The 15,312-nt window shown below is 35.2% G+C and overlaps 1 protein-coding gene across 1 annotated transcript in view; it reads right to left on the reverse strand.

Moving 5' to 3' along the window:
- Positions 1-478: 478 nt before the first annotated feature.
- The window catches only part of OLFM3 (olfactomedin 3), a 191,350-nt gene continuing 176,516 nt past the window's right edge, over positions 479-15,312 (reverse strand). The window contains exons 5-6 of the mRNA XM_055340720.1: positions 4,479-4,585; positions 479-3,381 (exon numbers count right to left, since the gene is read on the reverse strand). Coding sequence (XP_055196695.1) covers positions 2,704-3,381; positions 4,479-4,585 — 785 coding nt within the window. The 3' untranslated portion in view covers positions 479-2,703. The remainder of the gene's footprint in view (positions 3,382-4,478; positions 4,586-15,312) is intronic.

Raw genomic sequence — 15,312 nt, forward strand, 5'->3', positions numbered from 1 at the left:
CATCAGAAGGAGTACTACAGATTGCAAAGATGAAATGACTCTGAGTATAGTGATAAAAACCAGAGATTCTGCATTTATGGTAAATCTTACCTAATTACTTATAATGTTACATTTAGGCATATCATTATTTTCCCTTTTATCCTACATATTGGGAATTCACCAAAACAGTATCATTTAATGAACTAATAGATATGAGAGTAGATAATAAGTATTGTGATTCAAGTGCCACAAATATAAATGTTAGACACAGTCAGACCATGATCATGTTATTATTTGAATGACGTGGAAGTTTGTTAATGATCTGGTTAAATCAGAAAATACCAGTTGCACAGTTCATTTAGGGTTAAGACTTTCTGTGCTTGGATTTCTTTACTGACTGGATTATGTAAGTGATTTTAAAATATTAAATTATTTCCCTCATACAATTTATTTGAAATGAAAAAAAAAACAGTGATTAGAGTAAGTTCTATTTCAGGCACAAAACTGATAATAATTTATTAAGAAAAATGCTTTTAAACTGTAAGTGTTTAATGCAAATCACATTTTTTAACTCATGTTACCCCCACTTCTATGACAATAATAAAATCTGTGCTTGCCCTAGCAGCACATACACTATAAATTGGATATGGTGATGAAACATTACATAGAAAACAATAAAGTGCTTTACAAGCTGCACATCTCACAAAAAAGCTGTGATCATCCAGGTTTTGAATGTATGTGATACTATATTACATCATTTTTTTAAAAAACAAGTAATGAAGACCCAGATATCCATCAGAGGCATCTACTTAAAAATTCATTCATTTTTGAAGTTGACTTTCTTTCTTCATACAAATTCTTGATATACAAAGTATTGGCTGATTATTTTTTGTGGTGTGTGGACAATGACAAGTGAGTCCCCTAAATTTTCTAACTTTCAAAGGCAGAGGAGAACTTATATAAGCATTTTAAAAGAGAAGACAACATTGCAAAAGGACCCAGAGTGGTCACTAAGTCATGCTAACTTTCTGTAGGCAAAAAACAAATGAAATCTCTGTTAAACTTTAACAATCTCAAGATTGAATTATTTAATTCTATGACTTTGACAGTGAGATATTTGAGAATTATGACTGGTGACATTTGAAATGAACTACTCCTAAGTGTGAGCATTACTTTACACAGTGCTTTATCTGAATTATTGTATCCTTACTTTACAAAGGAAATTGTTATCATGTGTGTGTGAAAATAAACATTGACCACAATTTAAGTTTTACATTATTTGTTCTAGAATATACTTTTTAAATTGTAAAACCAACCCACACTAGTTTCTGCAAAACTGCCTTAGGTAAGTATTTTTAACATATGGAAAGTGCATCCAAACTCAAGGATATATTTGTTAAATATTGATTATGGTTTTGGAGTTATTAACATAAAATCTTATTAAAGCTTTCTTTTTTGGTTACATTATTTCTGCACACATGAATCAGGGAAACAAGGGATTGCCTTCCCATCTTTTTTTCTGAATTGATGTTTTGCACATTTAAGCTGCACAGACAACTCCCATCATTTTCCCATCATTTTCTTTTGCACTAATGTTGCCAGTAACTCTCTAGAGCTCATAATGTAAATCTAGATGACCTCACAGAGTTTTCTTTTTAAGAGTTTCTATATGTGCTTCATGTACTTCCAGAGTTCTGACATAAGTAATTACATTATTGCAAGTTGTATGTAAAGTTTAAGTTAAAACATTAATATATTTATTTATGAAGAGCAAAATTTGGCTGTATAATAAGTGAGTAAAGTCAACTCAAATCCAAATTTTCTGACTCAGTTGCATCTTTGCAAGCAACAATATGTGTTGCTTTCAGTGACGTGAACAGAGTAACTCATCCACAAAACTCAGTTTTAGCATTAGATGTTAGTGATCCAAAAAACTTGGGGTAAAACAAATATTCTACATAAGGGATTTAGTTTGATTTTCCTTCTAGTTTACAAATTTAAGTAAAGGGGCAAGCCAAGAAGATATTTCCTTCTTGACCACATTTGAAAATTGGCACATAATAATTACTGAGATTAAACTTCAGTGTATTTTATAAAAAATATTACTTACTTTCACAGAAGTGAAGAGATACAATTGCACAATGGTGGTTACAATGGTAGAAATACATATTGCCAATAAAATGTTAGCAAGAGATTTAAAAATGACTGTACAGCACCGCATCAGAGAATTCTATAAAGCAAAATGAGTAATATATTTTTTCCATATAAATAAAACCCTTAAATCTTTTTTTAGAAATAAATGGGAGGAAAGTGCTTTTTTTCCCTAATTCCTACCAAAATATTTCCTGATGTAGAGCAAAAGACAGTAAAAAATGACAGAATTTAAAAAAAAAAAGACATTCATGCATTTAAGCCATCATTAGTCTCTGACTCTAATATAAGGCAGATCATTAATCTTTTGCAAAACTATAACTTTAGCCACTTAAGCTCTTTTTAGTGCTTTTCATGACAAGGACATGATAGGCCCTGTAAATTTAGGAGTTAAGATGTGTTTCCAACAGGTTAATTTAGACAGGCTTAGCTGATTTTTGAAAGACCAACTTTATAATAAAAAAATGCTTTGGAGAAATGATGAAAAGTTAGAATAAAGGAAAAACAGAAGGAATTCTATAGAGTTTATCACAAATGACACTGCTTAGATCAGTGAAAACAAGTTACATTTGCTTATGTGTCATCCTCAGTCTTAATGATGTGGAAAAGGGTGACATTGAATAGGACCTGGTGACCATTGTTCCAGGCATAAAGAGCTCTATCTCTTGCATTGTAGTCAAGCATGGATATGTGAAAGTATTGGTTATGAAAGGGAATGTCCGTGTACTCATATGTGGAGGTTTTGGTGGAATATGAATAATACACCTTGGCTCCAGTTAAGTGGGAATTGGTGACATACAGTGTCCCACAGATCATGAAAGATTCCCCTGCGCTTCTCTTAGGATAGCCAGTGCTCCAGCTCTTCATCACCTCCAAGGTATCTTGGTTAAGTTGGCTGATGACAATATTGCCAGCATTCTGGTTAGTTGCATACACAGCCCACAGCCCAATTTCATCAGCCATTAGGTCGATGTCAGAGAATCCACCCCATGTATAGGGGTACACGTTGTGAAAACCAGCATACTCGAGGCTTCGTTGGGCGAGCACTCTCCCCATATCAAAGCTGTATTTGATGATGATGTTACTCTGATACTTGTTAAAATAGAGTGAGCCATTGTAGACAACATGGTTAGTTCCTGCCCATTTGAAAGGGAGGTTGTATGTCCTTGATTCAGCCCCACTGACAAAGTCTGCAATTGATTTGTACTCACGAACAATTTTATTGTTAGTATAACTGTCCATGTACCAGACCTGAGGAAAAGAGGGAAAAAATAGAAAGAATGACTAAATTCTGTGCTTTTCTGAGAATTCCAAAATGAAATCAGTGAGAGTCAGCACATTTAATATCACCATTCTCAGGATCTGGAAGCTACATTATTTTTACTGTTAACCTCCTCCAATGTGATAGCACCACAGGCAAACATAGTGGCATTTTCTGTGTGGAAAGCAAACAACTGAATTTACTGCTGAAGTTGATATGATTTTTGTTCTATTATTTATTTATTTGACCATCCATTGCATATCGTTGAGTGACTAACCATGTATCAGTGCAGATCACATCACTTTGTGCTCAGTTATCAGTGCAAATCATGTCATTTGTTCAGTTATTGCAAAAAACATCCCCTTAAGCAAATTTATTCTTTTGCTCTAAAAAATATATGGTCTAATTTTACACATTTATTTCTCCTTTATGGATACCATAGAAACTTATAGAAACACTTGTTCATTGGATCAGCTTATAGGTACAGCTGCTTTTTAGTGTTACCATTTTATTAATTTAGCTACTAATCTTATTTGTATGTAACCCTTGAGAATTTTAATGTAAACTGAGTTTTTTAATAGACCATAAATAGAGCTATGGTAAGTTTCCAGTATATTGATTTACATAATACAAGCATTGCTAACTCATGAAAATGCACCCCCAAAGTTTCAGTACTATTTACTTTAAAATTATCTCTAGGTTCCAGGGATATTTCAGCTTGGTTAGTGAATTGGTTGCTCTTGAGTTTTCCACTTACTTAGTGTTTTTTTTTTTCCTCATACTAAGGAGCAGGTTTTAAAAGGAGTATCTAGAGAATTTTGCATACTCATAATTAGCTCTTTATTAGCATAAAACAAGATTAAAACTAATAAAAATCGGGCTTACCTTACTGGTGAATTATAAGATGGAATATTTTACTAAAATAAGGTTGCTATAGATATGTTAATAGCAGCAAACTGAGAACATTTGCGAATAATGTAACACTTTTTAAGTTGAAACTAATATTTCTGAAGAAAATAAATAGTTCAATAGACATAAAGCACAAATAAAACAATTCTAAGCAAAGGTGTTTGTGGAAGCAACATACTCTGTTATTCTTTTCAGACGCTAAAGGATCTGTCATCCAGGCACCAAATCGGGTTCCAGACGTCTTGACTGTAATTGGGCCTGTGATTTTCATCAATTTGCCACATGCTGAAAATACAGGAACAAACATGTTGGGTGAACATGACCAATGATTGCAACACACATACTTATACCAAAGTCAAATGCATACCATACGCGAGAGCAAAGAAAGGAATCCTGAAATAAAGCAAATCCATGAGATTGATATCACATATTCTGAGTGAATGATCATTCATATTGGGTGCTGTGCATTTAAGTATAATTTGAACCATGAGTAGCTGCTTTTTTGATGCTCTAAGTCCGAAGAGTGGGAGTTTTAAAATGGGAAATGATTTGTACAGTCCGGAAGAAACAGGAAAATCATTGTCATTTTACCAATTTTGCAACTGTTTTAAGTAAAGAAGTCAGAAAAATTAAACAAATTGACCATGGGCCTGTTTACCTGATCACCAGCCCTTCTATCCTTCCCCTGCTCCCATGCCTTGAGACTTTGGACAACTTCTACAAGCCAGAAAGAACTCTATATGCTGATTTTAAGTATTGGAGAATAAGTAGCTCCTGTGAAAGATGTCTTTATAGAATATAGCAATAAAAATTCAATCACAGTCTGCCTGAAAGAGGTAGAGTTTTGAAGGATAAATGCTTTGTGCAGATAGCAGGGCCTGATACAGCAGCCATTGAAGGTACAAACAAAGTCATTCAAAAAAAACCCCTCAAGCACTCAAGACCCTAATAGGCACACACAGGGAAAGATACAGAGCATCGGTCACTGTAGTACTTGATAAAAAATTAATGACTTCCTTGAAAAATTGTAATTTTCTTATCACCGCAGCTGCAAGATTTTAGGAAAACCTGGGACTTCATAAATGCCAAAGCCTAAGCCAAACAGAAACCCAGGCATTTCGTGAGAGTTTAAACAGCAAAAATTAAAAGTGACCGATGCAAATTGTGAAAGGCAATATGAGTACCTACAAATGTTGACCCTTAGTCTAAACAAAGGAATATCCTTTCCTATCCATTTGTATCCACTCTTCCCCTTTATGTTCTCTTTCTCCTTAAATGTTTTTTTGTCTTGTTTGTTCCATGTTTCTTCTGTTCTCTGCGTATCCTTAGAATTCGTAGATTTCTTATTTAGTCCCTACTCCTGTATATTTGGAAAATAAAGAACAGATCCCCAAAGCAAATCAAGGACACTACTAGCTGTACCATAGAGCTTATTTTGACTCCTTTCTCTCTCTCTCTCTCTTCCTTATAAAAACAATCTGCAACTGGAAGAATATTAAGCTGTTCAGTCAGGAAGATGATGGATGATAATGTTACATTTTGTACCACTGTTCAGTGATAGTACAGATTTAGTGATCTCTCAGCACTTCATGAAACCTGAATGGAATACAGTTTTTTCTCCTTTTGTGAAAGAAATTAGATATGATGGCAATTTTATATGCTGTATGTAAATGAATTACTTTATAATTTCCTCATACCTGATAAACTAAGCAAATGATTAAAAAAGACTTTATGGCATTATCTATATTGAATACCAAAACATTGGGCTAAAACTATTTAGATTACATCAACTCAATTTGCTATGAACATATGAACAATAAATGGGTAAGTAGTGTCGATTTGAACTAGACAAAAGCAAATATATTTTGAATGAATCTCATTGAGTATATTCTTTGCACAATAAATGAAAGTAATATGATCTTAAATGGTGTCCTACATGAATGAATGAATATTTCTAAGTTCATAGTTGATAAGAACTTGAAAATTTCAAGAGAATTGAAATAAATAGGAAGATATCCCATCCCCTGAAAAGTATCACAAAACACATTTCCCCTTAGGCATGAATAATAAATTCTTTTGTTAAAATACAAATAGCAAAATTAGGTAAAATATGAAAAGTAACTCTGGCTTATTATGATGGGCTAATACATGTGTTTATCTCCTTTTTTCCTAACAGCTAATTAAAGTGATAGTAAAGGAGTAAAATGTGGGTGGAAAAGCCCAAAGCAAAGAGAATGGTATGAGAGTCATTAGTAGAGAAGAAACTTAACTAATTTCTAGAAGGCAGAAGGTGATAGAGTGGCCATTAAAGATGTAGGATAAGGTAAGATGCATCAGTGTGTCTAGGCAGAAGAGGCAGTTGCAAAAGAGGGAGTGGCTTGCTTTGAAGAAGAGAGGAGACTCACAAGCACAGTTATTGTAGGGTATTGGGAGCGATTTAGGGCACTAAAATCATGCCTGAAGAGCAATCAATCCTATCTTCATCCCTAGATCCAGGACCCCAAGAGGCAGCTTAAAAAAATATTTACAAATCTGTGTTAAATACTTGAAAAGGATTAGGGCAACTAATGTAGGCATCGGAGATCCCGACAAAGGCTCCTGTATTCTGACATTGGCAGTCTCCTGCTTTACTCACTATGGAATAAATATGGCAAGCCCTACCCAAACACACAGTTTCCAAGCAGATTTTATTGTTCAGATCTTTAAAAAATGAGTGGATAACCAAGGATTAGCATGTGTTTTCCAAAAGCTTACAATGAGACTGATTCAAGTAAAAGTGCAGAGAAAACAGACCCCATAAGACAGAGAATACAGAGAGCAGAAGGACCTTGGTATCTCTAGAGAGTTTGTATATTGCAGACTATGAAATGTAAAATGAAAACACAAAAGAGCTATTAGAAATTAAGACTATAGGGACACCTGGGTGGCTCAGCAGGTGAGCATTTGCCTTCGGCTCAGGGCGTGATTCCAGGATCTGGGATCAAGACCCGCATCGGGCTCCCTGTAAGGAGCCTGCTTCTCCCTCTGCCTATGTCTCTGCCTCTCTCTCTCTGTGTCTGTCTCTCATGAGCAAATAAATAAATCTTAAAAAAAAGAAATTAAAAATATATGATTGCATTTATAAAAATAGTTTGGAAGATAAAGAGCTATCCCAAAAATTAAAACAAAAAGACATGAATATAGAAAAATATATAGATGCATGTAGGATCAACTTAGAAGCTCCTACATCTGAAGAGCAAGTTTCTACAATGAAAGGAGAGAAAAAAAGAGTAAATTATCAAAGAAATTATACAGGATATTTCCCCATTTACAAAACATAAATACAGGTATCCTCTGCCCTTCAAAAGTTTCTGTTCCCCTGAGCAGTGAGAGTGGCATCACCAAGCTCCTTCCCTGGGAGCCATATTTAGTATCTCAGTGTCAAGCTGTGGTAGCTATGAACTAGGACTGTGAGCATCCTTGCTTTATCTGGATATATTTTATGTGTCTGTTAGCAAGATGTGTCCTAAGATAACAGAAAAGCCTGAAAGAGGTTTTTTTTAAGGTCTGGAAATGCTCAAGAAATTTCCCATATAAAGTAATGGCAACAGCTTTGCTTTGTGCCATTTTAGCTTCCGAAAGTTTGCATAGGAATGCTCTACTCTTATATAATGGGGGAAACCTGTGTTCATGTTAGAAGGGCATGGCCTAATGAATGAAAAAAGATTTACTCTTAGAAAATTACTGTGAAATTTTACAAGTTTAATAATAAAGAGAAGAAATTGGAACTTTTCAGAGAAAGAGTGTGAGTTGGTCACATGCAAAGAGAGAAGAATTTGGCATTGGGCTTATCAATACTGAATGCTGGAAGACAATAATTAGTGCCTTTATCTTTAGGGAGAAAAATTAGAGGAAACTATACTAGGGATATTGTTTCACATGTAAACTTTGCAAAGTTTGCCTACAATGTACTTTTTCTTAAGAAATTATCTGAGGACATAGTGTAGCAAAATTAACAATGAACAGAGACAGGGAAGACATTAGACTAGGAAAACAGTAACTTTTTTGTCCCAGAATGACAACTGTGCAGGAGACCTTAAGAGCAATTTGTCCAGAATGGACAGACATGTGCAAGAGGGAGTCTCAGAAGTAAGGGGAATTGATTTACCGAAATACTGTATGAGATTCCCTAAGAAGTGGGTATGGGGGAGTCAATTACTGTACAGAAATAAAAGGAAAGTTCATTTGAACTTAACTCTAATGACTTTCCCTTTTGAATGGCACAGATGAGATGAAGTTGGACTCAGAAAAAAGGAATATATCAGAGTCCACCACCTAACTCCTGAAGAACAACATGAGCACTGTCATAATAATGAAAACATTTGTGTTTAACTTGTAGAATCAGCTAGTAAACTAATTATAGAATACTTAAGAGATATTTCATCTACTCTGATTATAGAAACAACAAAATGTTTCCAACCATGATAACATAAAAGAATAGGGAAAGACCGCATGATGAAAGAATTAAAAATTAGGAGAAGAGATGAAAAAAAGATGGAAGTGTAACTGACATCCTACTTAAAAATAGGGTGCTAAGAGAGCTTTCCTATAGTGGATGAAAAAATAATAAAGATTTAAATATGAGGTGTGAAGTTAAAAGTTGCTAAGGTCTAAACTGTGAATAGTCATAAAATCGTATTATGAGATAAGGAAGTGGCTTTGCCTAAGTGACTTCAGTCTGCATTTTGCTGAGCAAAAAAAGTCAGTAAAAATTTTTCAGAATTGATAACCTGCCCACCCAAAAAGTGGAAAAATAAACAGTATTAGAAATATGGTTTTGGCCACCTGAAGCCCTATAATTAAACCTAAATGTGGTTGCCCCTAGAAAAGGAGACTTGCTTTTTAAGCATATAATTTTCTAGTTATGTGTATACAATATTTAAATTATAATTTTAAAAGCTAAAATAGTTGCAAAAACTTAATATTAGCCATTAAATTTAAAAAGCAAAAATCACATTTATGTATTGCCCATTGACAAATAATTTCCAGGTTTTTTTAAAAAATTTTTTTTATTTTTTTATTTATTTATGATAGTCACAGAGAGAGAGAGAGAGAGAGAGAGAGAGAGACAGGGACACAGGCAGAGGGAGAAGCAGGCTCCATGCACCGGGAGCCCGATGTGGGATTCGATCCTGGGTCTCCAGGATCGCGCCCTGGGCCAAAGGCAGGCGCCAAACCTCTGCGCCACCCAGGGATCCCAATTTCCAGGTTTTTAAATACCATGCTTCCTTGCAGGTCTAGGAAGTAGGTGGAAATTGAATATAGAAATAGTCTCCAGAAATGAAAGCTGTGAGTATTCTGAATATTAATTTGGCTTCAGTCCTGTAAGGACTAGATTGAAATTGTGTTCTTTAAACTTCCATCTCTGTCTATAGTTGATGGAAGTCTCTTTCCCTTTAATTATTTCACTTAAAAAAATTAGAATCCATACTATGAATTACATTTATCAGTTATTTTATAGAGATGTTAAGAAAAGTTAATAGGTGATTACATTTGTTAGTACATGTGTAGGAGCTGTATTAAAAGATATTATGCATGTCATTCAAGTAGAAATGCTATGTATTTTATTTCAAAATAGTGACTACGACCTAGGAAAAATATGACCCACTTTGTAGAGAAGGAAAAATCAGTCTAAAATTTCTTAAAAAATACTTTGTTTTTATTTTTTAGCAGTTTTTATTAAAAGATTGTATATAAGATTACTTCATTCCTGCATCTTCTTAATTGTTTCTTCCTTATATTTGCCGTTTTCTTTCTTACCTTGGCTTTATGCTCAAGGATCCTGTTTTGGTCTTTATCCAGTTTTAGTTTATTGGTAACCGAGTTGCTAGGGTGAATCCCCACACAAATAGTTGTGCCACTTGCCTCCTCCCACTGTACTCATTCAGTGTAGATGTCACATTTTGTCCTGTAAACCTAGACTATTTTGCAAATTTGCTGATCTTTGTAGTGTCCTTGCCCAGCCTACACTTTATCATCTTTTCTGAACGGGCATGCATTCAACATTGTATTTCTGTCTGAGCATTTGCAAAGAGAGGAACAGATACTCTTCCTGTGGATGTGAGAAGGTGTATGGAAATGCCTTTTACATTTCTTGCTCTAGTCAGAAGTCACACAGGGACTGAATTTCCTTTTGACCATCCATTTCAGTGATGGCCACAAAAGAAAAGAGTGGAAATATCTTCTAAAGATGAATGCACTTTTGAAAAAAAGATATCTGGAATCTCAGAAGTTTGTTAAAACTAGTTCTGGATATAGATCAATATAATATCTCCATATGAAATATAAACATAACGGGATGTTCATTTCTATAACACTTTATATCCAGAGGAAATGGCCAAATGGAAACACAGGAAGAAATTATAGTGACCTCAATTGTTTTGATACTGAAAGTGAATGGAGATTTTGTAGTTATGAAGTCTTACTCAACACTTAGCCAGACTATACATACAATTAAAACTCAAAATGAGATTTTTAACCTTCTTTATTGGCAAGGTTAGCTCCTCTGATATAGGTAGCCTCTATTGCCTCAAGGCAGAAGCACAATTTAGATAAAAGATGATACAAAGTCCATATTTGCTTCAGATGTATGCATATTTCATGTGTTGATTCCTTTTATGGGTGTGAATGAGTGTCTGAACTCAGTCTATGTAACATAACTTTAATATGAATTGAGATGGATTAGTTAAAACCTGTACAAGAACTATATTTGGAATTAGGAATTGTGCCATGAACCTCATATAATCAACATTTCCCAAAACTGACAGCACATCAGTGGCTTGAGGTGTCTTGGCTTCTGTGATGTTTGGATACAACCCAGCATTGTATCCATATGGCAAAGGGATACTGCTGAGCTTAGATCACTTAGGCCAGGAATTAAGACAGAATTTACACCAGGACTTAAAAGCTTCTGACACCTAAACTAAAAATGACTTTGCTTTCTTCTTATAACAATGGATTTTTTTTTTGAAATACATTAGAGGATAAAATCAATTCTTAATATTTAAGTATAAAATAATTAATTTATTCATTTAACAACCATTTACTGAGAATTTATGTGCCAATACTTTGCTAGGTGCTGGGAATATAAGAGGAAGACAAAAGAGGTCCATGTGTTGTAGCTCCTCAAAATACTATTGCTTATCCTTTCCGTTTCTTCTTTTATTCTTCTTTTTGTTTTTTGAATCATCTGACAAGGAAACTTAAATGAAGAAGTGATTTCAGACTAAGACTATATTGAGAGAAAAAGAATGTAGCATTGAGACCACTGAATATCTCTTGATATTAAATAATTACAGAAAGTCTTCCACTAAGCTTACTTAGATAACTTGAAATTTATCTCATTTTAAACCACTTTTATCTTTACTGTTCTACAAAACATAAATTGTCAAACACAGAAACCAGCAAGTTCAAGTAGTTTCTCATGTTTAATTTTCTAGAAAAAAAAATGAACATGAGGGGGTGCCTGGCTTCAGCTCTGGTAATGATCCAGGGTCCTGGGATCAAGCCCTGCTTTGGGCTTCCTGCTCAGCAGGGAATCTGCTTCTCTCTCTCTTTCTGCCCTCCTTCCCTGCCCCTGCCCCAGTTCTCTCTCAAATAAATAAAATCTGAAAAAAATGAATGTGAGGGTCAAGAAAGGACATATTTAGCAATTGTATTTCTTATTAGATCCCACTGATTTGGTCTTGCATATATGTTTTAATGGTAGTTGTCCTGACTGTGTGAAGAAAACTTATTTCCATAATGTAGTAAATCAATATAATTTTGCAAACTTTGTGAGATTTCAGTGATTCTGTGTGTGTGTAATGGGTTTTTATGTTAGATGTAGACCATTTTAAAAATATACATGTAGGGGCACCTGGGTGGTACAGTCAGTTGAGTGTCAGACCCTTGCCTTAGGCTCAGGTCATGATTTCAAGGTTGTGAGATTGAGCCCTTTGTCAGGTTCTGCACTGAGCATGGAGCCTACTTGAGATACTCTTTTACTCTGTGCCTCTTGCCCCTGCCACTTGCACTTGGTCACTTAAAAAAAAAAAAAGGATAAATATGAAACTATGTGAGCTCTGGTTCCAGATAAAGATATTTTATATGTAGTCTCTGGCCAGAGAGATTCCTGTGAACATTTATGAACTTTGTGTTTTGCATTCTTTGATTCTTCTATATGATTCCTCTCTCCATCAATATCCTCCATGTGTCACCCATTAGCTATCGCCCATCTGCTCAGTGACTCACAGTATGCAATACCAGCCTTTGTCTTCCTGGCATTTGACTTTGATCCACCATAACTTTCCACCCCACAGTGACATTCTGAGTAAACTAAAATTTATAGCATTAATTTACAAAGCACACTTGAAGTGAAAAATTATAATGGCTCAAAGCATCAACAATTTAAAAATAATATCTTAAATGAGTCATTTATTAATTTACTCACTTATTCATTTTATTACTCATTAATTCATCAAGCTAAGATTTAATGAGCATCAAGCACTGTTCCATGTACTAGAACTGCAATGGTAAGCCAAAACATGACATATTTTTTCTGGTTTCATTTTGAAGAAAGCTTCCATTTTGAAGAAAAAGGGGCTAAAACAAGTAAGCAAAAAGGAAATATATCAGGAAAATTTTAATGCAAATATTTAAGTAGAATAATTAGATAGTGAAGTGGGGTTGCTGCTTTAGATTGGGTGAGTAGGGAGGGCCTTTCAGAAAGGGTGATATCTAATCTGAGATCTAACTGACAAGAAGTTAGCCATGGCTTCATCAAGATAAGAAGCTTCTGCAAAGTAAAGGAAACAGTCAACAAAACTAAAAGGAAACTGTAGAATGGACGAAGATATTTGCAAGTGATATATCAGATAAACGGCTAGTATCCAAGATATATAAAAAACTTATCAAACTCAAGACCCAAGAAACAAACAATCCAGTCAAGAAATGGGCAGAAGTTATGAACAGACATTCTCCAAAGAAGACCTACACATGGCCAACAAGCATATGTAGAAATGTTTCATCTCACTTGCCATCAGGGAAATACAAATCATAACCACAATGAGATCCCACCTCACACCAGTGAGAATGGCTAAAATTAACAAGACAGGAAAAATCAAATGTTGGAGAGGATGTGGAGAAAGGGGAATCCTCTTGCACTGTTGGTGGGAATGTGATCTGGTACAGCTACTCTGGAAAACTGTGTGGAGGTTCCTCAAGAAGTTAAAAATAGACCTGCCCTATGACCCAGCAATTGTACTACTGAGTATTTACCCCAAAGATACAGATGCAGAGAAACGCCGGGACACCTGCACCCCAATGTTTATAGCAGCAATGTCCACAGTAGCCAAACTGTGGAAGAAGCCACAATGTCTTTCGACAGATGAAAGGATAAAGATAATGTGGTCTATGTACACAATGGAATATTACTCAGCCATCAGAAAGGATGAATACCTACCATTTACATTAATGTGTATGGAACCAGAAGGTATTAAGCTAATATTAAGCTAACTGCAATAAGCCAATCGGAGAAAGACAATCATGTGGTTTCACGCACATGTAGAATATAAGAAATATTGAAAGGGACTATAAGGGAAAAGAGGGAAACTGAGTGGGAAAAATTAGAGAGGGAGACACACCATGAAAAACTGCTAACCCTGGGAAACAAATAAAAGGTTGTAGAAGGGGAGATGGGTGGGGGAATGGGGTGACTGGGTGACAGATGTTAACGGGGACACATGATGTGATGAGCGCTGGGTGTTATACCATATGTTGGCAAACTGAGTTTAAATAAAATTTTAGAAACAGAAAAGAAAAAAAAAAAGAAGTCAGCCCTGGAACCATAAGTCGAAGGGAAGGATACTGAGGCTGTGGATCAGCTAAGAGCGGGCAGTATTAAAGCTGGGGAGTAGGAGTTAAGGCATCTGACTGTCTGGATTTGTATCCTGATTCTATCACTTACTCTCTGGGGATCTTGAACAGTTTTGAACCTCCCAGTGTCTCCTGGATATCAACAGTGATGATATCTATTTCACAGGGTTTTTGGGAAGATTAAAAAAATTATATAACTTAATAAATATTAGCTATTCTTGTTGTCCTCACTATGGCCCTATATCTGGATATGCTTGATGAGTTAAAAGATACAGAAATTAACAACAACAACAAAAAAGGCCAGTATGTCCAGAGCACACTTGGAAAAGGAGATGAGGTTAGCTAAGTGGTCCAAAACTGAAGCTATGTAAAATCAGAGTTTTTGGATTTTATTCCAGGTATGATATAAAACTATTGGGGAATTTTAAGAAGATGGGATAGTGGCAGACTATGAGCCAGCTTCTAAAAATATGACTCTAGGTGGCATATGGAAAGGAATTACAGAGGGAATATTGTATAGACAGAGAGGCCAGTTAAAAGATTATCGCATTGGGCCAGGTGAGATGATGGAAGTGGTGATGGGGATGGAGAATAATAGATGGTTTGGGTCACAGTCTTGGGATACAGTTGATGGGACTGGCTTCAGAATAGATGTTATAATGGGAAGTAAAAAGAGGAATTGAAGAAAACCTTAAATTAAAAGATAGTCCAAGATAACATCCCAATTTTGGCTTGTCCAAGCTGGGAAGATTGTAGTTGCCATTTACTCACAGGAAGTAACTGAAGGGAGAAAAGATCAAGAATTCAGTAGAGATTATTTTAAGTTGTTCATGACTGGTATGCATGCCAGTGGAGGTGTAAAGAGGATAGTTAAAAAAACTAGGGAGCATAGACACCCTTTTGAGATACAGCTTTAACAGTCTGGTGAAAGCCAGAGGCTAAATATTGCCTTAGAGGAAGGACATGTACAGAAAAAAGAAAAGCATTTAGAACAGAGCTCTGGGGCATTGTGACCTAGCAAAAGAGCCCAAAAGAAGCTACAAATGGGACCTAAAAATAGTGTAGTGTTAAGAAAACAAAAACAAAAACAAAAACAGTGTTTTAGAAAGGATGAAGTA

This window comes from Nyctereutes procyonoides, unplaced genomic scaffold, assembly GCF_905146905.1.
Source record: "Nyctereutes procyonoides isolate TBG_1078 unplaced genomic scaffold, NYPRO_anot_genome, whole genome shotgun sequence".
In the NCBI taxonomy this organism is placed as follows: Eukaryota; Metazoa; Chordata; class Mammalia; order Carnivora; family Canidae; genus Nyctereutes; species Nyctereutes procyonoides.